The sequence below is a fragment of the Rhinatrema bivittatum genome, chromosome 15, assembly GCF_901001135.1.
Source record: "Rhinatrema bivittatum chromosome 15, aRhiBiv1.1, whole genome shotgun sequence".
In the NCBI taxonomy this organism is placed as follows: Eukaryota; Metazoa; Chordata; class Amphibia; order Gymnophiona; family Rhinatrematidae; genus Rhinatrema; species Rhinatrema bivittatum.
The window spans coordinates 56,236,387-56,260,793 of record NC_042629.1 but is presented as its reverse complement, the minus strand read 5'-3'; the positions used below and the strand labels follow the sequence as shown (position 1 = coordinate 56,260,793).

Sequence of the window (24,407 nt, the reverse complement as noted above, 5' to 3'; positions counted from 1 at the left end):
GTGTGAAAAACACAGAGAAATACAAAAAACTATAACAAGTGCATGGTTAGAATATTGCAGTTACAATAAAACAGGGAAGTGCACAACTGGGAGCAGAAGAGAAAGTAGCAGAAGGAGTTTAACCGAGAGCAAATTATTTACTATATATATATACAATTACATACATACAGTACATGGAACTTGCCTGCAGTTCTGATGATAATTAGACACTGGTGGGGCTGACCAAACAAAGATTAATGAAGACACAAAAAACCTTTACAAAAGAACAGAAAGTCATAAAATAAAAGATGTCATTCAGAAATGCTGAGATGAACAAGGGTACCTTCCAAATGAGAGCTGGGTGTTTGCGTTTCTCTTTCATGAGTTCTAGTAACAGGAGAGTTAGCTCAATCCCCTTTCTTCAAGAAAAAAACAAAAGAGAAGGGGCAGAACTTTTAAGCGTGGCAGAAATCTCCCTGGCTGTCAGGTTTTTGGTTTGTTTTTTTTATTCTCTTCATAACGTGATAAATATTTTTTTTTTCACATTTACGGTTCTCAAAGCTTTACACTGGCTTTCATATTGCATCCAGTTTGAAATATTAACTCCTCCTGTAAAGCGCCGCATACCTTAGGCCTGCTATATGTAAACGAACGCCGCCCGTAAGCTACATTCCCTGTCTATATCAATCATTACAGTCGGCTCAAGAGGATTTGCTCTGTGTCCCATTACCAAAGGAGATAAAATTAATGGAACCAGTGGTAGAGCTTTTTCATGTCTGGAGAAATGCTTATGACCTGATCTTTAGATTTTTAGACAGGCATTGAAAACTATCAAGCATTCAGAATATGTTTTAAGTACCCTTGTTTTTTGTTTTGTTTTGTTTTTTAAGAAAAGTTTAGAAGAATTATTTATTGTAAATTTTATTTCATTGTATTGGATTTCATATTATTGAGAGGATTTTTTTGTTACTTTAATTGATTGATGCTTTAATAGTTTGCTTTAATGAAGATTTGAGGAATTTAAAGACAGGTTTTGATGGTTATCACATGCTATTTGATAATTTTACAATTTTTATGTTGCTTTATACTTTGTTTTAGTTTATTGTTTTATGTACAATGATTTGTGAGCGTTCTTACTGTAAGCCGCATACAGCAGAGTATATGCAGCATATAAATATATGGAAAATGCGTGTGATGTGATACATTTATAATGCTGAATAATTGTTGAGATTGATTCTATTGTTTTAAGATGTTAAATGTAATTTCCCACGAGCTATTTTAGAAAGGTGGTTTACAAATGAAATAGATATCATCTTTGATATTTATAGTCATGCATGTTAGATCAAGACTGAGAATTTGTCCCATCGGCAATGCCAAAAGCCCTATAAAAATAAAGATTCAACTTCTCAGCACTTGCCTGGTAGTGACAGCAGGACAAGAGACACAGCCCTGGCACTCATGGCTGAGGAGCAGGGAGGAAGCAGCTGGATGAATCCTGGAAAGTCCTGGGGAAAGACCAGAAGAAAGGAAGAGGTCATCAGGAGTCAGTTGACTTAGGGGGAATTAAATTCACAATTGCATTTCTCTTTAATATTATCATTCTTTAAATTTGTAAATGGCACTCTGCCCGTGGCATATTATGGGAACATAAGACATGCCAAGCTGGATTAGACCAATGGTCCATCATGGCCAGAATGCTATCTCCAGCAGTGGCCAGTCTGGGTCACATAGAAGTATATGGCATGTCCTAATAGGGAGATCCACTCCCACTCCCTGAAGTAAGAGGTGACGATCTCCCAACTCTGTCTGGCCAATAATAATAATTATTAATGGACCTGTCCACCAGAGACTTATCCAAAACCTTTCTTAAAATCTGGCTAAATTTGTCAGCCTTCACCACATCCTCTGGCTAAATTTGTCAGCCTTCACCACATCCTCTGGCAACAAATTTGTTACGCCCGTCGGTCGCCATCGGCTGCAACTGCTGTTGCTCACCTCTTGCTTGACTACACTGACTCCTCTGGGTTGACTTGCGGCCTCCGCCAGCTATTGCTGGCCTACACGCCCCGGTTCCCGGGCCCCCCTGGACGGCGTGGATGCTGATGACCGCCATCTTGCCCTCAGAGCCCTTTAGGCATGCGCGCTACATGGCCAGACTTATGCACGTCATGGCGGGAACCTTGGGGACATCCCCCTCAGATGACGTCATTCTTCAAGGACTCTTAAGCCGGCTGGCCCTGCCTATCGACGGCAACAAGTTCCCTCATTGCTGAATCCGCTTCACTCGCTTCAGTCTCTTGTTCCAGCTCCTGCTTCCGTGGCCTGAGACGTTCCGGGTATCCACTCCTTGGGGGCCCTTCCTGTCTTTGGCTGTCCACTCCTCGGAGGGCCTTCCACCTAGGACTTCTGCCTGTCCCGTTCCCCAGGCCTTCTCTGGAACTTTACTCTGCTACAGTGAGTACCCCGCTCTGTGGATCATTGCTATACCATTGTTACATAGGTACACTCATCGGTGTATCCTGCTCTGCGGACCATTGCTGTACCTTCACTACAGAGGACTTCTCCATGGGTATACCCCACTTCACAGACCCTGAGGCTCCCCAGCACCTGTGTGTCTTTCTGCCACACTCCCCACTCCACGGGCAATGTCACTCTACTTCTCTAATAAAGTTTCAAGGACTCTCAAGTTAGTACCGCCGTCAGCCCCCTGCGCTGATGTTTAGTGACTCCACCACTAGGGGTCACTCTCTCTAGCTTCCTCTGCTCTCACCTCTCTCTCCAGCACCTGTTGCTCTACGCACCTCACAGCTGAGACCTCACCTCCCGACAGGCTCACGGGGCTCCTCCCCATGGGCGGTACCATCTCTCACCTCGGCCCAGGGCCCACATGCCCACAAATCCTAACAAAATTCCTCAGCTTAATGCTCTCTTAAATTTGTCTTAAATCTGCTACCAGGGCTGGTGCAAGAGTATTCAGCACCCTAGGCAAACGCCCTCCCCCATGGACCAGGCCCCGGCTGCACAGTACAAGATAAACACAGATACAGTGGCCAACACAAGTCATGCAGGTCCATCCTGGGATCCCTGTCCTTGAAGGCTCCACACTCCCTGTTGTTCTCTACAGCCTATTTCCAAGCAGCTCTGGATCCAAGTCACCAACAGGAATATTTAAACTATGCTAAAGGAGCTACCCCCCAACTTCCTGCATCACCTTTCTCGTTTCTCCCGTAGACGTTTACAGATGCTGTTCAGGTTCTGGATACACTCGTGTGATGTGGTAACCAGGAAAGGTGGTCACCTTACTGCCGTGTTAAATTAAAAATCAGCTCATTAGGAATTTTTCCATGGAGACAAAGGGAATTTTCTCCAGGCAAACTCATCAGACTAAGTGAGAACACATGGGCTCAAGAATTCTCTCCAAGTCCTTGTACATATGCAGTGATGTGGTTATTTCTTTCATGTTTAAACATTTTTTGTTGAATAAAGTCACATTTCCAGCGCACATTTGTTTCTTATGTACCAGTTTATACATTCTATACAATTTACATTTTCTCCCCGCAGAGCAAGGCCAGGTAACAAGAACTTCCCTCGCTAAACCGTTTCCCCTCCAATCCACCCCTTCCCCATTCAGTCTGAGGGACTCTACTTTTACATTATACACTTATCCATCTAACGTGTTACACCGATGTAGAGTTAAGAATCACACCGTGAACCCTTGTTGGCAAACATTGAATATGGAGCTCCCAAATATCTAGAAGAGACTTGCTGTCTAGGATTTTCCATCCTCATAATATTGTGATGTAAGTGCCACCAGTACCAATATGAGGGAGCATAAACCCTAACCAACAGAGATTCAATGTTTGACTGCTTCCAAGTTTCCATAGCTGCCAAAACTTTAATCATAGCCATCACTGGGTATCTTTGTCTTGCTAACCCTGTCTGAGTGTCTGAAATTATTGATGGTAAGATTAAGGCAGGTCCATGCACCACAATCTTCGCCAGCAGTTTGATATCAGAGTTTAACAGTGAAATTGGCTTGTATGATCCAAGTAAAATAAGATTCTTCCCTGGCCTTGGTATTTCTATTATTAAAGTTCTGTTGGTTGCATTAAGGAAAACACTTTCCCCAAAAGCTCTTCCTACTTATTTTCTCCTCCAGAAAGTTATAAAATTCTGCACTATATCCACCTGGTGCAGGTGTCTTCCATGACTCTGCTTGCCTGATTCCCATAGTTGTAGCCCTTTTTTGCTAAGAGAGGCATTTTGTTTCTCCAGCTGCTTCTCAGATAATTTTGGGAGATTTTCTTTAGTTAGAAATCTACTACATTGTGCCAGGTTACCCCTTATAGAATTGTAGAAAAATGTTAGCAATGCCTTTGTGTTTTCACATTTCCCTTGCTTGTTTGTAAGGGCTGCCACATACTTGGTCCCACACAATTATCAAAGAGGCCATCATCCTACCTGGCTTGTTAGCAAATTAGAATAATCTATATTTATTAAAACTATATTCTTTTCTTTGTTCTCTAGTGCATCAAGGAATTTTAAGATGACTTGCAATGCAATAAATTTCTCCCTATTTTCATTACTACACCCGCTTGCCAAATGTTATCTTCCTCCAGTTACTTCCCCAAGCAATATCCTTTTAGCCACATCTCTCTTCTGCTTTTGTAGTGCAAGCTGTTAGTTCCCCTCTCATTACCGGTTTTGCATGTTCCCAAAAAAGGGTGGAGGTAACCAAACGTTCATGATTACGATCTATAAACATTTCCCACTTGTTCGCGAAATATGCGTGAAATTCATCATCCTTCACTAAATGAATAGGAGATCTCCACTGGCCTCCTCTACCCTGAGCATTTCAATCCAAGCGGAGTCCTGATCTGACACCCCTATAAAGCAGATACCTGGCATGGTCACTTTAAGGAAATCGCATCTATTCATTAACAAGAGATCTATCCTGGAGAATGTGACACGTGCGTGTGATGCCTCTTAAGAGGGTACAGAATTCTCCACGTATTCACAGTGTCTAACTGATCTTATAAATAGGGAACTCCTTTCCCTCTGTTTATTTTTTTCCCCATGGAAAGGATATGATCTGTCTAAGGTCAGGTCATGATATTTTTCTACATGGAGAAAGTGATGGATGCCTGGAGTGCCCTCCCAGAGGGGGTGGTGAAGACGAGAACTGTTCATGAATTAAAAAGGGCAAGGGACAAACACTGCAGATCCCTAAAGGCTTGAAGAAAGGGATGATAAGAATGGCAGTTATTACTATATCCAAATTGTTGGGCAGACTAGATGATTATAAAAAGCCTAACTCCGCATTGCACATTATCCAGAATGCCTACGAAGCGCAGATCAATTCTCCAGGATCGATTCTCTAGCTCCTCTGTTTCAGTCTCATATCTGGACACTAATTCTTTCAGCTTCGTCACCTCACCTCTGGAGGCCTGCAGTTCATTTTGTAAGCCTGAAACTCTTTGTTCAACTTCACGTACTCAGTTCTTGAAGACTGTCATTGCTGAGGTATCCTCTTCTAAGTTATCATACATTTTCTCAGTTTTCTCCAGTTTGGGCTCCAGAGCAGTAACTACTGCTGCCGTAAGCTCCAATACCAATGGCACATGAGGTAGTCCACCCTCCATCACTGCACTGTCTTCCTCTTTTTTGGGATACATGGCTTTCCCTTTGTCCTCGACTTTTTTTTTTTTTTTTAACTGCTCTGGAGGTCATTATCTTTCCCGATCAATCAAACTACATTTCTACTAAGTCCCAGAGTGGTTCTAAATGTTCTGGTATGTTATATTGGGCAACATTTTTAAAGTAAAGATGAATAGGATGAGGCAACACTATGGAATGGCTCCAATATGGAATAGGTTGCCAGAGTCTAAGAAAAGAGACATCTATAAAATCTTTTAGGAAACAACCCAAAGGTTTTCTCTTTGCAGATGCTTTCAGGATACTGATATAACATTTTTATTCTCTTTAGCACAGTTTTATTTCATTTATTTGATTTTGTTTTTATTTTATCTTTATTTTAATTTTTTAATGTATTGTTTTATTTGCATTATGAAAGCTTTTACTGTAAGCGGCTTAGGAAATTGGATTTGTGGAATACAAATGTTTTAGATAAATAGAGCAGAGAGGATACACATTGTACCCTGTTCATTGCATCATGTGATCCACCGGTATTTACTTTTAAAAAATTATTTGTTTGTTCAGTCAGTAGAACATGATTAGGGATATCACAGAGGTTTATACGAATAAAGGAAGTGTGATCTTGAGGATATCCATGTTTCCTGTTGGAAACAGGATACCAGGCTAATAGAACATAATTGCCATACTGGGTCAGTCCAAAGGTCCATCGGGCCCAGTATCCTTTTTCCAACAGTGGCCAATCCAGGTCACCAGTACCTGGCAGGATCCTAAAAGATAGATTTCCTCAAGTCCACCTTAATGATTAATGGAGGTTACCTTCAGGAACTTGTCCAAACCCTTTTTAAACACAGTTACACTAACAGCTTGATGGACCTTTCGTCTGACCCAATATGGCAAGTCTTATGTTCTTATGAAAGCAGACGTAGTGATTGTTTGTTTTAGGTCTGACTGCAGCATTTGACAAATATTAATCATATACTGTTGCAAAATAATTTATATGAATTGAGCCTTAGGGGGCTTAGTACTAAAGTGTGTTAAATAATTTTTTTCAGACTGTACTTTATAGGGTGGAGTTGGCCTCCAATCTCTGGTTTCTCTGGGTCCACAGGTGCCTCCACTTTTCAATCTCATAGCTGCTTTCTTTCTGGATTTATCTGCAGTAAACCATTGCCTTGGTGCAATTGAGTCTTGGCTGATAGAAATAAATTGCAGATAAATCCTTTAAAATCAGAAGCCCTGTGGATTAGTAAAGGAGGCTATCAACTGCGTAGTCCTCTCTCTATTGACTGGGTTGGTATTGCTGTTAAGGACCGGATTAAGACACCTGGAGGTCAATATTCAGACAAAGCTAAGTAAGTTAGCCGGTTAAGACTTATCCAGCTAACTTAGCCGGGATATTCAGTGGTGCAGTCATGCTGCTGAATATGCCCAGATAAGTTTAAAGTTAACTGGATAAAATAATCTGCTAACTTTAGACCTGCTCAACCTTAGCCAGATAAGTTTGAATTTATTTATTTTATCTGCTCAATTTATAGCCCGCACAATCTGCAGTTCTCAGTGGCTAACAGACGCACAAGCACCGTAACACTTACAGTACATGACATCTAATCAAACTAAAAGCGTGAAAGATAAAAGCATAAGTTAGCTGGATAAGTAACTCCTCCAAGTTACACCCCCAGAATGCTTCTTTTATCTGGCTAGATTTTAGCTCATCCGGTTAAAATCTGGCCGGACAAGAGGCCGAAAATACCAAAACTTGCCATGTAGGCGGATTCCTTTAAGTTCTCTGTCTAAATGGATTCTGAGCATCAACCTCCTGGATGCTAATTTGACCATCATGAACCAAGTTACAGCTAAAGTGCAAACGGCTTTCTTTTATCTGCGCACCTCGCACCATTTTCACAACGTACCGAGAAGGAAAGATGCAGAGGGAGTTGTTCGTGCCTTTGTGCTGTCATGTATAGATTATTTCAGCTCATTTTATTTAGGGTGTACTGCAGCACGCATCAGACGGTCAGTTGATACAAAACACTGCTGCCAAGCTATTGTTTGAAGCAAAGAAATTTGATCATATGGCATCACTTTTCTTGGAACTTCCTTGGTTGCTAATGATGTGTTTATATTAAATTTAAAATTCTTATGATCGTATTTAAATGTTTAAACAGGGGACAGCCATAATGTTTGGCAAATGTGTCGGTGCAATACAAGCCTGTATGCTTAAAGGAGAATTTTCAAAGAGTTGTGCACATAAATATCGGCACGTACGCGCAAAAATGGCAAACACTCGTGCATATGCTATTTTATAAAGCTCAAAAAACACGTGTAAGTAAGGGTGCACGAGTTATTTTGCACGTGTAAAAAAAAAAAGGGGCAGACCAGGGGCGGCTCCACAATGTATGTGGCTAAGTTGGTATTTTCTAAGCAATTGACACATGTAAATTTGGCAGCTTAACTGGTGTAGATTTACACCTGGCTCTATATCTGGAGTAAGTGATCGTGCCACAGAGCGGGCAGGGAAGAGGTATACATCTCTGAGGATCTGTATCACAGTCACTCGCTTTCACCCCATCACAATCACCTGTCAGCTTACTCACAGATAGAGGGTTCCTCCTGATGAAATCACCCCCCCCCCCCCCCCCCCCGGACACAGAAAGGAGTGATGTCCAACTCAAAAAATGTACTTAAGTTTAAAAAACAAAATCCATGCAAGTATGGCAAAAATCATAAAGAGCATCACGGAAATCATAATCACAAAAGGCAGTCTCTTTATTCATGGGGCACGGTTTGACAGCAACTCTACTCTCATCTGAAACAGTGCCCAGGCAAAAACCCTCCTCAAGAAAGGTGGGAACAGTTTCTTCTTCCTCTAGTTTGTGCTAGAAGGGAACATAAATCCAAAAACTCCTCTCTCATCAGATGGTACAGCTTCCAGCAGTTTCCACCCACTGTTGACTGGTCGTGGGCAAGCAACAACCATCAACCTCCAGCCCTTCCAATAAGGGAGAAAACTGTTCCTTGTATCAGGAACGGTCATAACTATACAAAAATTCCATTCTCTCAAAAACAATTATCAGCAGTGAGTGGAGACCCACTCAAAACTTCCTCTCATAACAAAAATCCCCTACTCTGCAAGGAGTATTAATGGAGACCCCAAGCAGCTACTCTGACTCTTTGGTCAATCAACTGGAGAAGAAGACAGACTCTGCACATGCTCCAACCACATTTTGTATGGGAGAGCTATCCAACCAATCCCTTGGGGGCTGGCCATGAAAAGAGGAGGCTCCCAGTATGCAAGGTTCCAAAAGATGTCACATGGGAAAAATATCAGTGGCAGAGACATATCTTGCTACACTTATGAGAGATGATTTTCCCATCCAGATCCCTTACCAATTTCAGAGGGCAATTGTGAAGCTTTCTCCCAAAACTTGGATGTGATCCTTGGGTGGGCCAGGTGACATTTCAATTCCCAGTCTGTCATACCTTAGTGAAAATATTCTTGTTTAGGCTTTTTACAGCTCTTCCAACTTTTGTCATTCCGTATGCTATCTCCCAACTCCTCCAGAATATCTGGGATATTTTTAGTGGATGTACGCCAGCAGGGCGCCACTTTTCTCTCTTCTCCTCAGGGACATTGGATGAGTGTCCCAGTCTCCCTAGGTCTTCTGCAAACATTAGTTCCTAAAAAGGAGGAATTCAGATAACAAAAATAGGACCAGTCCTCAAAATCCAAACAGAAGGAAGGCAGGGTGGATTAAAACTTCCTTCAGAAGAACATAGTCATGAATACTAATGTTCCTTAAGCAAAAGGGAAGACCACCAACTTCTCCCATTGTCTTCTAAACCCCAATTCCAACAGATTAGGGTTCTTCTTTCTCAAATTAAAGAAAAAGGGAAAAGAAACAGAAAAACAAACAAAAATGAAAGACATAGTCCTTCCTCTTCCAAACCTCAAAATCCACACTTACAACAGAGGTCTTTGCCTTTTATAGCACTAGGCCATAATCACTGTAGCAACAGCCCACATGGAGGAGCTGAGAACAAGCTCTACCTATGCTGAGGGACGTGTCTTTTTAATAGAGACCTAGGAAGACTCTACAAGTGTCACAAAACTACCTCTCACTCACATGATTGATTGGTCCCCACTAGCTAAGATGTCCAAATGATGTCACATTTGGATGTACAGACACACTTGAGGCTGTTAGCTTGGATTTGAATTATTGAGTGGGCTATGAGTTTATGTTGTTACATATAAGCTCCACTTTTCTAGATTTGTTCTCTGGATGCTCACTGGATCAGCATAAGGATTATCTAAAGATGTCATGCCTGAGCTTTCAAGACTCTTCAGATGGATCTGAGAGTCAATGACTAGCCAAAAGCTAACATATATAATAATAATTGTTATGCTGGTCCAGTAAAGGACCTTTCCTTCCCACTTGCCTCTAAATTGTAACATAACTGTATTTGTCCTGTCAACATTGCCTCCGGGACTTAGGACTCTTAGAGTCTTTAAGATACAGGTCTGGATCTTCTAAGGGAAAGAGTTCTGGAACCTCAAGTCATCATTGTTGTGCTGGATGAACCCATAGTAAGCTGGTCCCACAAGCTCTTAAAGTTTGGGACTGTCCCGTCATATCACTATGGGGTAGGGTAGCCAAGGAAGTACTCCCACCTCTATTTTGTTTTGGCTGACCAGGGTCTTCAGTTGTATCTGGCTTGTTGGATACTGCCATTAGCCCCATGGATGCATGCCAGGGTCAATTCTCTATTGTTGTCAGTCTGGACCTGCAGTACTAACGCTCTTTGAATGAGAATTTTCATACTCCCAAGTCCACTAATTCCTGGGTTGGAACGCCATCCAGCTCAACCACAATTATTAAAGTACAGATTTCGTAGCTGGGACCATCCATGAAATTACAAAAGTAGGGGGTCATAGCATTAACATGTTTGGAATTATTAGGAAGAGAATGGTGAATAAAACGGAAAATGTCATAATGTCTCTGTATCACTCCATGGTGAGACCACACCTTGAATACTGTGTTCAATTCTGGTCGCCACATCTCAAAAAGATAATAGTTTGCAATGGAGAAGGTATAGAGAAGGGCGACCAAAATGATAATGGGGATGGAACAGCTCCTTATGAGGAAAGACTAAAGAGGTTAGGGCTGTTCAGCTTGGAGAAGAGATGACTGAGGGGGGATATGATAGAGGTGTTTAAAATGATGAGAGGTCTAGAACGGGTAAATGTGAATTGGACTCCATGAAGTTAGCATGGGGCACATTTAAAACTAATCAGAGAAAGTTCTTTTTCACTCAAAGCACAATGAAACTCTGGAATTTGTTGCCAGAAGATGTGGTTAGTGCAGTTAGTATAGCTGTGTTTAAAAAAGGATTGGATAAGTTCTTGGAGGAGAAGTCCATTACCTGCTATTAATCAAGTTGACTTAGAAAATAGCCAGTGCTATTACTGGCATCAGTAGCATGGGATAGACTTAGTTTTTGGGTACTTGCCAGGTTCTTATGGCCTGGATTGGCCACTGTTGGAAACAGGATGCTGGGCTTGATGGACCCTTGGTCTGACCCAGAATGGCATGTTCTTTACATCCATTGGCTCATCTTCCCTGCAAGGATAGTTTCTGGCAAAATGACCCGTTTCTTTACAGCTGAAATATGGCGGTCCGCGTGAGGTGAAAAATCCTGCTAGATTTGTGCTACTGGTTGTTGGGAGCTCTGGCTCTTAGGATTCTGCCATTCTCTATCCAGGTTGAATAGCTTCTTGGGGAACTGTAGTGATTCAGGCATAGTCCAGGCCTGGTAATAAGCCTCCGCTACTTCTAGCACCTTTTCAAGCATAAGGTTTGGGTTTTGGCATTCTAGAAACTGTTCCGGCAGAACCGTTTTGGCTACCTCCACCCCAGTTTTCCCTTCCGAGTGCAGCCGCTTCCAAGCAACATCTTTAATTCTGTGAAATAGGTTTCTTGGGTTTTCTCCAGCTTGCAGAACTCCCTGCCAAAATTGCTGTCCGTAGGCTTCTGGGATGAGTTCCACTCTCTCTAGAATAGCAGCCTTTACTTCCTGGTAGGTGGCCTTCCTTTCTGGATTAGCGGTTGGAAGGCATATTGACTATTCCCAGTGAGTAGATTCCCCAGATAGGTAGTCCACCTATCTACTGGCCAGCTTGTCAGCTGAGCTGTACGTTCAAAGTTTTTCAGGAAACAGTCGGGAGTCTTCTCCTGGGGTCTTCTTAAGTAGTACAGGTGACAAGGGAGGTGGCATGCTCACAGCTGTCTGTACAGCCTGTGCTACCCTAGTTAACACTGTGGTTTGCTGCATAACTTGTTCTTGCAATACCTGCTGCAGGTCAATTTGTATTTGTAGGGCAGTCTGTAGTTACTGCTACCCTGTAGCTAGAGTCTGGATCACTTGCTCCATCTTCCCTGCTTTCCCAGCGGCCTCAAATCTATGTATCTCTCTGGAGAAAAGAGAGGGGGGAAAAAAACCAAACAAAAGAAAAAAAACTGCTAGCCTGTCCATCCCTTACTCATTGCTTGAACCCTGACTACACAGGTGGGGCTAGACCTCTTGGCCTGTTGTGCGTTGGCTGGGTGAGTGGAACCATGAGGCCTCAGGAAGAGAGAAAAAAAAGAAGTCTGTAGGGGGTTCTACTGCATCTGTGGGTGTCTGCCTGTGCTTCCCGCTTAGGCAAGAAGATCCCACTACTGCCACCGTATATGGTAACGTGGGCCAGTCATAGCTTAAGAAACAGCCAAATGTGCAAATGTATTAACAGTGCAAAACAAAACAGAAAAAAAACTGCTCACCTTGCAGTGCTGGGTGCAAAAAACTCAAATTTAAGTTGTCCTTGCATACCCTGGCTTCCTGCCTGCTTGCGGGGCCTCTCTAACCCTTCTGGGCTGTAGCTCCTTATAATATGGTAAAGGGAGCATCACTTCACCTAGAATCCCTTGCGGGGCTGATCCTTAAGGAGGACATGGAGGGGGATAGCTGTGGCCAGTCCCTTAAGGTGGTTTCAAGGAGTTTTCTGTACACTCCCTCACAAGGTACAATGGACAATTTTAATGATAGGCTACACATTTCTAGTAATAGATCTGAAATTTCATTTTTAGTTCTTTCAGAACTCTGGGGTGTATACCATCTAAGACAAGGTGATTTGCTGTTCTTCAGTTTGTCAGTCTGACCTACTACATCTTCCAGGTTCTCCGTGATTTGGTTCAATTCGTCTGAATCATCACCCTTGAAAACTGTTCTGGAACTGGTATCTCCCCAACACTCATTAGTAAATACTGAAGCAAAGAATTCATTTAGTCTTTCCATGATGGCCTTATCTTTCCTAAGGGCCACTTTAACCCCTCGATCATCTCACGGTCCAACCCAAATCCCTTGCGGGCTTCCTGCTTTGGATACATTTTTAAAGATTTTTATTAGAAATTTTTGCCTCTACGGCCAGCTTCTTTTCAAGTTCTCTCTTAGCCCATCTTATCAATGTTTTACATTTAACTTTCCATTGCTTATGCTTTTTCCTATTTTCTTCAGATGGATCCTTCTTCCAATTTTTGAAGGAAGTTCTTTTGGCTAAAATAGCCTCTTTCACCTTACCTTTTAACCTAACGGGTAGTCGTCTGGCCATGCTTCCACCTTTTTTAATGTGAGGAATACATATGAACTGTGCTTCTAAAATGGTATTTTTAAACAATATCCATACTTAGGAGGTTTCTAGGAAAGCTCAAGGAATGGTCTAAATCTAGCAGCTAAGATATACTATTAAAAAAAAAGCAGAGTTATGCATTTAGGATGCAAAAAAACCCAAGGGGAGAGGTACAGTATTGGCGATGAAATTCTAAGCATGAAAGAAGAGTGGGATCTGTGGATGATTGTATCTGATAAGGGGACCAAACAGGTGGATAAAGCAACAGTAAATACATTCGAGGTTTCCATGTACAGGAGGAGAACCTCTTTTTCAATGGAAAGGGGTCATGAGAAGAGGATGAAAAGAGAATGACCTTCTGCATCCTGAGGCTGTGAGGTTTTGGGTCAATATTTACTCTGTGAACTGGAATATCACGGTTGTGAGCCCTTGTGCTGTAGTGTGGTTGACACAGCCTAATAAGTAAACTTATTAGGCTCACTCCGAAAGATGGCAGATATGCCCTTGGTGGGACTGAGCAAGAGCTTCACCTATATCCTTTCCCTACAGGTTGAGCAGGTCTTAGATGAGAGAGTGCAGGTACGGACTGAGGTCAGGGCTGGTAGTGAGCTGACAGTAACCGGGTCCAAGCAGAGAGTCAGGGCAGGCAGCAATCAAAAAGTAGCCAAAGTTCATAGCAGAGGTCAATACCAGGTAGCAAGCAAGAGATTGCTCTGGGTCCATAGCAGAGGTCAGAATTGGGCAGGCAACGGACAAGGACACAATGGACAAGGAGGACCAAGACAAGGAGCAGGGCAGAAGGTACAAGACAGGCAAGGCACGGCAAGGAGACGCACAGCGCAGGATAAGCACAGGAACAATAGCACTGCGTGCTAGGCAGGAGACCTGTTGCTGAGGCACTGACTGGTCTGAACACTGGAGCTTAAATCCCCTGGACTGGCTCGTGTCATCAGGAGGCGCTGGTGAAAGTTTCCCACTGTGGGGCCTTCAGTAGGCGCCGCGTGGTGCACGCCTAGGGGGACCAGGGCCAGCATCGTCATGGTGGCGTCCCAGCTGCACCAGAGCAGAGTGTCTTCGGGCAAGGGCCAGTGGCATTGTGCAGCCGGTCACAAGGTAATCCCATGGCCGGCCAAATGTTATGTGGAAAACGCCCTACCAGTTTTCAGGCCAAAGTTTCTAAGGTGTTTCTCCATGAGTTCATCATTTTAGGCCTTATTACTACTGTTAATGTCTGCAAATTTGGATCCATCTGAACCTGTAAATTGTAGGCCTGTTTCATCCACTGGATTTATTGCAAAACGTATTTAGTCTGCTGATTTGAAAACATTTTCTGAATTTATTGCTCAATATCAGTATGGCTTTCGGCACAATACGAGCATGGAAATTGTGCTCCTCTCCTTGCTTTATTCTATACGGAGGGGCTTAGACGCTGGTCCTGGATATGTCTTGCTGATGAATGTCCAGCATCGTTATTTGACACTGTAGGCCATGGGATATTTATTGTCCAGGCTGAAAGAAGCTGGGGTAGCCGGTCCTTTCTAGAATTAGTTTAAATCCTATTTAACAAATAGGAAACAAGAAGCGAGCATAGGCGGCATACCATCAGGTTGGTTTCCAATGCATTCGGGAGTCCCTCATGGTTCTGCATTGATGGCTCTTTTTGTTTAATGTTTATTTGTCACCAATGTGCTGGTTACTTACGCCACGAAGCACTGGTTACAGGATATATGCTGATCATGCACAATCTTATATTCCCCTGGTAAAACTGTGGTCAGAAACTTCTGGGCAGATAGTTTCAGGTATGATCTCTATCAAACAGGGGTTTAATCACAACAAACTTGCTTTAAATATAGCCAGAACCGTGATTGTGGTAATTCAGTGCAGCACCTCGATGGACATCCCTCAGTCAATTCAGACTGGGACTGAAACAATCCAGATCTCTTCCCAGGCTCCTAGTTTGGGAGGGTACTTGAGTTGATTCATGTCTGTCCTGTATTTCCCAGATCAGATTGGCTGTGCGAGACAGCTTTTATAAGCTTCGCCAACTAAGAGATCTCAAGTTGTTTTTACTGCCTAGCAACTTTCATCTAGCAAGACAGACATTTTTGTCGGCAACACTGGACTATTGTACTTGGGGCTTCCTATGTCTTCAATTAAACCATTGCAGTTGCTGCAAAATGCAGCAGCAAGATTAATTCTGGCCGTAAAAAGAGTGATCATATCTCACCAGTGTTGGCTGACCTACATTGGTTCCCAGTGCAAGCTAGAATCAAATCCAAAATTGCAATCTTAACGCACAAGTTATTTTCAATCAATGCATTACCATGAAGTTAGCAAGTAGCACATTTAAGACTAATAGGAGAAAATTCTTTTTCACTCAATGCACAATTAAGCTCTGGAATTTGTTGCCAGAGGATGTGGTTAGTGCAGTTAGTGTAGCTGGGTTTAAAAAAGGTTTGGATAAGTTCTTCAAGGAGAAGTCTATTAACTGCTATTAATCAAGTTGACTTAGGGAATAGCCACTGCTATTACTGGCATCAGCATGGGATCTTCTTGGTGTTTGAGTTCTTGCCGGGTTCTTATGGCTTGGTTTGGCCTCTGTTGGAAACAGGATGCTGGGCTTGATGGACCCTTAGTCTGACCCAGCATGGCAATTTCTTATGTTCTTATGGATTAATACAATGTTGATAACCTACAATCTTTCCAGAACTCTACATTCCTCACAGAGGTTTGTGCTAGATGTACCATCTGTAAAATTGGCTAAGCTCTCTGTGACTAGGAAGTGTGCCTTCTCTGTTGCTGCTCCTGCATTAAGAAAGTGCTTGCACCCGAACTTCAAACAATCAAATGTCCGAAAACATTCAAAAAGCCTTTTAAGAACTGTTTTATTTCAGCAAGCTTTTGGCTGATCTTATTCGATATCGCTGTTTTTCGTTTTAGTTAGTTTTTTTTTTTTTTTACTATTTTTATTTGATAGCATTATGCTTGCTTATTTATTGTAGTATGTGACGAATTGATGGATGGTCAACCATGCTGTATTATTTTTATTACGTATGTTTCCTTGTAAGCCACTGCAGGCTTTGATGTAGGCGGTGGAAAAAAAAATGCAAATAAGTAAAATAGAGTGCTCAGGACTGAAAGGTACCCAAAGTCAATATCATGCAAAAAGTAAGAATTCCTTTAATAACCAAAACTAGAACCGCAGCACAATTACTCATGTAGGCTGTGTCTGGTTACCATTACAACTTCCTGTAACCACCTCACCACCGTGAGTGACTTCCTGGGACATCGGGCTCCGCCATTCTGAAAAAGAGGCCTCACACCCCATCGGAGTCCGCCCTGAAAGGTGCAGGAATTCAGGGGGCCTGGAGCCTTTGCAGTCACTGCCGGTCCGTGACCTCTGCCTCTTTAACGGGGATAACGGGAATGGAAATGCCACTGCCCTTGGATTAGACCTGTAGAGGTTTGAGGTCAGCAGTCTGTTTCCTCTTGCGGGCAATTATCCCCCTTCCTCGCAAGCCCCTTCAAAGTTCAGGAATGTCTAGGCTGCTGGAAGCCCATTTACATAATTATTGTTCAGCAGGCAGAGATTAACCCTTGTATGAAATAACAGCATAAACCGCAGATGGAGAGTGAGAAACTGCAGATGCAGGGCAGGGAGAGGGTGTGAAGCCAGGAAATTTAAATAGCCACTGCTATGAATACCCACATAGGATGGGGACAAGGTAGGGGGGCTGGCCCCAGTGCCCACCTATGTTAACCTTGAGATCTCTATAAAAAAGAAATTCATTAAAAAATGTATTTCTAGCTATGCCCCTGAGACACAAGGTATGGAGGGAGCAGTGAACAGGTGACAGGTAGTATGCACACGTATGCACGTACATGTAATGTGGGGGGAGGGGGCGTCAAATTTCCTAGCATCATTTGCCTTGAAAAATGAAGACATATCCAGGGGGCAGTGAGGCAAAATGCCAATATGTGAAATCTCTAGGGAGGGGCTTTTTTGTTTAAAAGGAAAAGAGGACGGCTACGTAACAGGCTGGAGTAGAGGGATCACTGGGGCCCACCTGCACCTCTACTGGGGCCCTTCACGCCTGTGTTTTTCTGAGAAATGTCTAAGCTTAGGGGAATTTACGTAGCTACTGGAAACAGATGGAGTCTGAGCTGACTGCTAGACACAAGAGGGCTTTGTAAAACATGCCAAAAACCACTTGCAAAAAACCAAACTGGGAAACGTAAAACTCCTTCAAATTACTCTACTGAAGAAATAAGAATTGGTTTAAAGCTGCAGTACGAATGTCTTCTTTAGATAAATCATTTGGAAATAAAACAAGCAGACTCATTACCATGCACCTCTTATGTTCTAGTTTGTTTCTCCAGACAGATTTCAAAGCAGCCTTGAAAGCTTCCCCTCTTAGCTGTTCCCACCCTTCTGAAAGTAAGTAACTGCTTAGATTTTGTAAACTGAGGTGCTGCAGTGCTGCTTGTCATCAGAACACCATGCAGGCACCACACTAACACACAAAACATATGAATAAAGCAGGGAGAGCTGAAAATAGAAAGACAGGTCACAATAAGAGAGGCACATTTTTATTTAAAAAAAAAAAAAAAAAAAGTAAAACCGTAAGAAGTAAAATATTTTACAACAAAAAAAGACAGAAGATCTGGGAATAGGAACCAAAGAAGAAACAGGCAAATTGAGCAAGGTGTCAAGTCCTACTGTCATTATCTTAACATGTCTATGTCACAGCAAGCTAAGACGCTATTGCCTACATTTGCCACAGGGCACCTAACTGATAATGTCTGCGCCTACTTTTCAGCTTGCACAAATCCAGATGAATTTCAAACACAAGGTACTTGCACACAGGGTCTTTGACGATCAGCGGTTTTATGCAGGCAACAGTAAGTATGGCCATGCAGTGTTTAAACGATGGATGTAAAATACACGTGTTAGCCACATGCCTGCTGTGCAGATACAATTTTTTTAAACATTAGTAACATCCTTCTGCACATCTCTGATCCTTCAAGCTGATGCAGAAAGTTACGCTCAGTGGAACGCACCTTTCTCTGTGGGCTTCGACACACATTTTCTGCAGGCAAAACTTGCTACTGATGCACGGAAATCCCATGCAAATGGGGGCATTAAGCATTTCCCCCTCCCCCACCAATGCAGAGAGACTGCATCTGGCCAGCGTGCCTTTTTTAGCGCTGGAAACTTAACCCCAGCACTATTTAAAAAAAAAAAAAAAAAAAGTCAAAGTTTTTTAAAACAATGTTTAAATCTCTCTGGGTCAGTGCTGGCAGCCGCCACTGACTTATGCGGGTGCCACTGCTGCCACTTTCCTGGATAAATTCTGATTTATCCGTTCATCTGGCAGTGGGAAGCAGCTGCCACATAAGACAGTCCTTATAGGACTATCTGGCGTGGTTCACTGCTGTTTAGCCGGATAAAGTACTTATTTATGCTTCCCGCTGCCAGATAGACGGATAAATCAGAATTTATCCGGGTAGGTGGGAGCAGTGGTTGCCGCCACTTACCCGGATAGCCTGTCAGGGATGCCTCCACCAGGAAGGGGGTTCCCTGGTTTAAAACGTCCTGTGTCGAACGCACGTTTTACAGTTTTTACACGATCTTTTAAAATCCTGATGCATTAGCATGTCATTAGCTTTACTTACCTTGGGAGTTGTTTGTTTTTTTTTTAATCATGGCACGAATGTGCGCTGAAAACCAGAACACATTTTATTAGAGCCAAGGTGATTGCATGGGGCCTGCTTGAATGAATGAATGGCCCTTCACGTCTCCCACCACAGGGATGGGTAACAGCACATAGGAGTGCCGTAAACCAGCAGGTCTGTGACCAGCAGCAGCCTCTCCCTCCCCCCCCCCCCCCAGCTCATCTCCTTATTACTGTAATCACTCATCCCCCATTTATTACTGGCAAAAAATGCACCGCCTCCTCCCTGTCCCTGGCCTGCAGATCCGCAGCAGCCACCAGGCCCAGCAACAGCTGTTTCCCGGGGATCTTCAGGAAGCAACTCATTTAGGCCAGAGGCCCTATGGAGCATTTCAAATCGCCGGGGGCCGGATGAACTTTTTTAATGACCTAGTATTGAAGAAATGCTTGGGTTTTGTGTTTGGTTTTTTTTTCCTTTTCCTCAAGATATTTCTTACCAATACGCAAAGACTACAAATGAATTCGGCACACAGAACGTAATCCTGGTGCACGAATCGGCGTTATCCTGCAGCCGTAGGAAGGAAAGCAGCAGGGTTCTGCAGGTATAAGCAGGGAACACAACCAGCTTGCTAGTTCTAATTAACACAAAAATAAGCCAAAAAAATTGAAATTGAATTTAGCTGCCACAACCCGTGATAGAATCCTTTGAAGTGAGGCTGTCCAACGCCAGAACGAGTTCACAGCTGGCAGAGCAGCATCACCTCCCCCACAACTGGGGCAATCATAATATCAATCCACCATTGGAGGCTTAATTTTTTTAAACCATAAATAAATAAATAAACAATGCCTTTGCTCTGTACTGTAGGAGATGGTGCTAATAAGGGAAGACCTGTGCAACAAGTCAGCTATCACACTCGGCATCCTCCCTATGGTCAAATCCACGTCACAAGTACCCAGCACTGCTCATTCACAGGCCTAGGTAGCGGCTTCCCCAAGTCTGCCTTGCTAATAATAACCGTTTGTGGACTTTTCCTCCAGAAACTTGTCTGAGCCCCTTGTGAAATTGGCCACAATAAACGCCTTGACCACATCTTCTGGCAACAAATTCCAAAGTTTGATTGGGTGTTGAGTGAAAGAATATTTTCTACAGTTTGAGGAGGTTCACAACCGTCCCCTGTTTATCTGCTCCTGACTCAGCCTTTTAGAAACCTCTGTCAGATCCTCTTCTCCAAGCTTAAGAGCACTTGGCACCTATCCTCATAGGTGAGCCATTCCCTACGCTTGATGATACTGGCTGCCCCTTCTCTGTACCCTTCGTGGTTCCATTGTAGAGGTGGGGATGACCAAAACTGCATCCATCACTCAAAGCGTGGTCACATGAATCGATGCAGCAGCATGATGATTTTGCAAGTTTTTAATCTCCATTCCTTTTCCCATCGTTCCTACATTCCATTTTATTTTTTGACAAGCTTTCGCACGTTGGGTCGAGGATTTCAGTGTATTGTCCCAAGATCCTTTTTCTAGCTAGTGACTCCTAATATGAAACCCAGCACTGTGCCCCTTTGTGCAAAACTTTGCACTTGTCCACATTTAAATCTTATCTGCCATTTAGATGCCCAGTTCCCCGGTGTCACAAGGGTCCCTCTGCAATTCCTCAGTCTGCTTGTTTTCTTCATGCCTTACCCGCCAACCAGCTATCTACATTTCCCATAATTGAATCACCAATAATAATGGCGGTTCTGTCCCTTAGTACCAGGGCATTCATCCCTGGAGACACCTCAGAATGAGAGAGAAACTTTTAAATAGTACAGGACAATATATAATGATTTAACATGTAAGTTAAGAAAATCACCCCAATCTGATAAGAACATAAGAACATGCCATACTGGGTCCAGACCAAGGGTCCATCAAGCCCAGCATCCTGTTTCCAACCGTGGCCAAATCCAGGCCATAAGAACCTGGCAAGTACCCAAAAACTAAGTCTATTCCATGAAAAGCTGAAATGATTAGTTTTTGGTCTTGTCATCTTGTATGTGTTACTATATTATTTCTTTGGGTTCCTTAGTTTCTACCTTGCCTGTTTCCTCCAATTTCTTTTCCTGGGTCTTCTTTCATGTCTCTTCTCTCCAGTTCTCCCTCCCCTTCATCTACCTGTGACACCTATGTACTTTCTCTTTCCTTTTATTTTCTTTTTCTCTTTTCTTCCTCTCATCCTGTCCATCTCTCCCTGTCTTTCGCCTCTCGCTCCATCTGATTCCTTGATCTCTACCTTTCATTTCCTTCTCACCATATCTTCCACCTTCTCTTCTTACCAGTGTCTCCCGTTATCTCCTCCCTATCCCTTCAGTCTCTCCCAATCTCTTCCCTTCTCCTTTCTAGCTTTCCATTTCTATCTCCCCCCCCCCCCCCCCCAATGCTAGATAATAGGAGGAAAATGGTACGGTCCCTAGATTTTCATTTGCTGCTGACCCACACTTGCATTTCAGTAATATTTCTGCCCCAAAGGCTTTGTACCCTAGGTTGATGCCCCTCTCACCCACATTTAATTATGGTACTGCCTTATCCTACTCTGATGGCTCCAGTCTACACCTCCCTTCTTAGTCTGCTGGCAGTGCTTCTTTCCTTACTGTCACGCCTCTTGCCTTTTTTTCTGGTTCTACCGTGCCTGCCTCACACCCTGGGACCTTTCCTTTCTGATGCGCGAGGCTAGCAAAAAGCACTGAGGACGGGGTCAATTGCCAGCTGCGGTCCATAGGTCATAATTTGTGGATCTTTGCTCTAGGGTAGGGTATACATTTAGGTTAAGTCTCATCTGATGAGTCTTTTGATGCAGGCCCTATATATATACCATCATGGCAGAGATCAGTAGGTTATCAGACATTACTAAAGATAGAGAGCGTCATTTTCAAAGCCATTTCCACAGGTTTAAAAAAAACAAACATTTGCTTCCGCAAAAACGGGCTTTATGAAAATTGCCCATTCTACATGCCGGTGAAAGCGCGCCTGCACTTTCATCTGCGGCAGGAGGCGGCGTTCGTGGGTGCGAGGTTTGGAATTCCTCAGAATAGTTAACCCACCCAAAATAACAGCTGTCGGGTGTGAGCAGTGCTTTTCCTCAGGCAACCTTCCGAGTAAAATGTGCACACGTACTTTCATTGTGAAAATTAGTGCACGGTCTTTGGGTAAGAAGCATCTGTGGGCTGTACAGATAGGTGGGCATTATGGAAGCTACCCCCATAGGGACTCCCCCCCTCCTCCCCACCTTCAGAAAAGCAAACCCATGCCCTCCCTCAAGCAGATATGTAGAGATCTATCAGAATCCCACATCCATCTACTCCTGAAGACCTTAAATCATGTGGACAGCAGAAAGTTGAATGTGACCATGAGTCACTCATGCACAGCCAGGGATTTACAGCAGAGACTACCTAGGGAACTACCTGTGTCATCTCCCTGTGACTCTCTCTGGCTGATTTCCTTTATTCTTGCTTCAGCCATGATTGCACACTGGGGTTGGCTGTGCCTGTAAAAGCAATGAGAGGCGGACGTATATGGACCAAGTTCCTTCCTTGCTTTTTGTGGCCCAAGGAATGTGCCCCCATGACTCAAAATTACAAAGCAATGATTTTTTAACGCTCAACATCTCATCTGTTACACGAGCAAAGCTAGCAGTCTCCATTCATGGGATTCCCCCAAAAGTCTTATGATCCAACAAACATTCATTTTGTCAAAATGCAATTTTGACCACTCATACTTTAGCCTTGAAATTAAAATCAAAGGCATTATTTGTTTGCATACTGTCATTCTGTGAGCAATTGCGGCAGTTTAGAGCAGAGGCTTATAAATATGCCAATATAATAAAAACAGTTTGTGAACATTGATCAAATCTGAAAAGTAATTATTAATCTGCACCTCCAAAGCCCCCCTCTCACAAATGTTAAAAATCCATCCGTGATAATTCCCGTAGCTTGCGTGGCGGCTTTGGTTTTCAGCTGTCACTTCTGGGGAGGCAGCAAGGAGAGCCCTGTGGGGGATCCTGCATGGCTTCTGTTCCCGAGGAGAGGAGCTGCGTGGAGGATAAGGGCCTCAGAGACTCCGGCTCAGCGCCTCAAAGGAATTTAGCTCTTGCCATCCCCATCCCCTACAAACTCCCCCCACCCCCATCCCCTACCTATTTCCTAAACCGTGCTATGCAGCCATCGGTTATGTAGAAAATCAAATCTAATGTCTCTGGTGCAGAAACATCTGGAAATGATCAACACACACACACACACACACACACACATTCTGTCTCCACCTTCCCATCCCCCCATGAGGCCAGAGAACAAAAGGCAAGGAAGAGCCCTCAGCCCTACTGTAAAGAACCTGGTTCCAAATGTTTCAAGAAAGAAAAAAGTTTTGCATTCCTGCAACTGGTCACGTTTTAACGCCGTTATTAATAGTTTTCTGTTTAGTTCCTTTTTCACTTTACATTGGCCTCAGACATGTTAGTGCCATCATTACTTGGAATGAATGAATAAAATGGAATACTGCTAAGAAAAGAATTTTACCCAACAGTAAACGTCTCTGTATATATCTCTCTAAGAAAAAGAGACCTTTTTTTTATTCTAAGAGATTCTGAATTATGAGTTTCATGCCGCATCAGGACAGACTGCTTTCATGCTGAATAGATGCATCAGAAGCAGGTATTTGCTCTTAAAAAGGTGTTATAAAGAAAACAAATTTTCACACACACACAAAGTGATGTAATCATTAAATCTCATTTGCAGCTCATTATTTTACTCCTAGCAACTATAAAAAAAAAAAAAAAAATCCATCGAATTAATGGACTTCCAGAAATAGTTTTCACTAAAATCAGGATCAACTTAACTATAAAAAGAAAAGAACACTCTCAATTTTAAAACAAAGAATTGTTTTCATGCAAATAGAAACTTCCCTGCATTTAATGTTGCATAAAAGTTTCTTTGGTCACAGCAACATAAAAAGCCTTCTCTGCTTACCAGATACAGCTCTGCCTGCTCCCTGATCCTTCTGGTGGTCTCTGTTTCATCCTTCTCTGCTTTTTTCAGAACTCCAGAATGGGACCCTGCAGTTCCTTCCCTCCAGCCACTGCCAACCCTTCTGGGTCCTAATGCACCACCAGCACAAGGTACATGTGGCAAGCAAATTAATGGCATCACTGCTAAAGAAGAGGATAGTGTACTTTCTGGAATCCAGTGGATTGCAAGAACCAAGGCAGCAGGGTTTTACCAGAGCTAGATCTTGGCAGATGAAGCTGATGATCAATTTTTTTGTTTTTTTAACTGGGTGTACAGAGAGTTGGATCAAGGGAGAGCACTAGATATAGTGAACTTGGATTTCAGTAAGGCCTTTGACATGGTTCTGTATACGTGAGTGCCCTTGGTATGGACCTTAGAGTGACTGACTGGGTTAGAAAC

The 24,407-nt window shown here is 43.1% G+C and overlaps 1 protein-coding gene across 1 annotated transcript in view; it reads right to left on the bottom strand.

Moving 5' to 3' along the window:
* The window catches only part of MFAP2 (microfibril associated protein 2), a 31,337-nt gene extending 7,305 nt beyond the window's left edge, over positions 1-24,032 (bottom strand). The window contains exons 1-2 of the mRNA XM_029578811.1: positions 23,970-24,032; positions 1,397-1,484 (exon numbers count right to left, since the gene is read on the bottom strand). Coding sequence (XP_029434671.1) covers positions 1,397-1,439 — 43 coding nt within the window. The 5' untranslated portion in view covers positions 1,440-1,484; positions 23,970-24,032. The remainder of the gene's footprint in view (positions 1-1,396; positions 1,485-23,969) is intronic.
* Between the last annotated feature and the right edge of the window lie 375 nt (positions 24,033-24,407).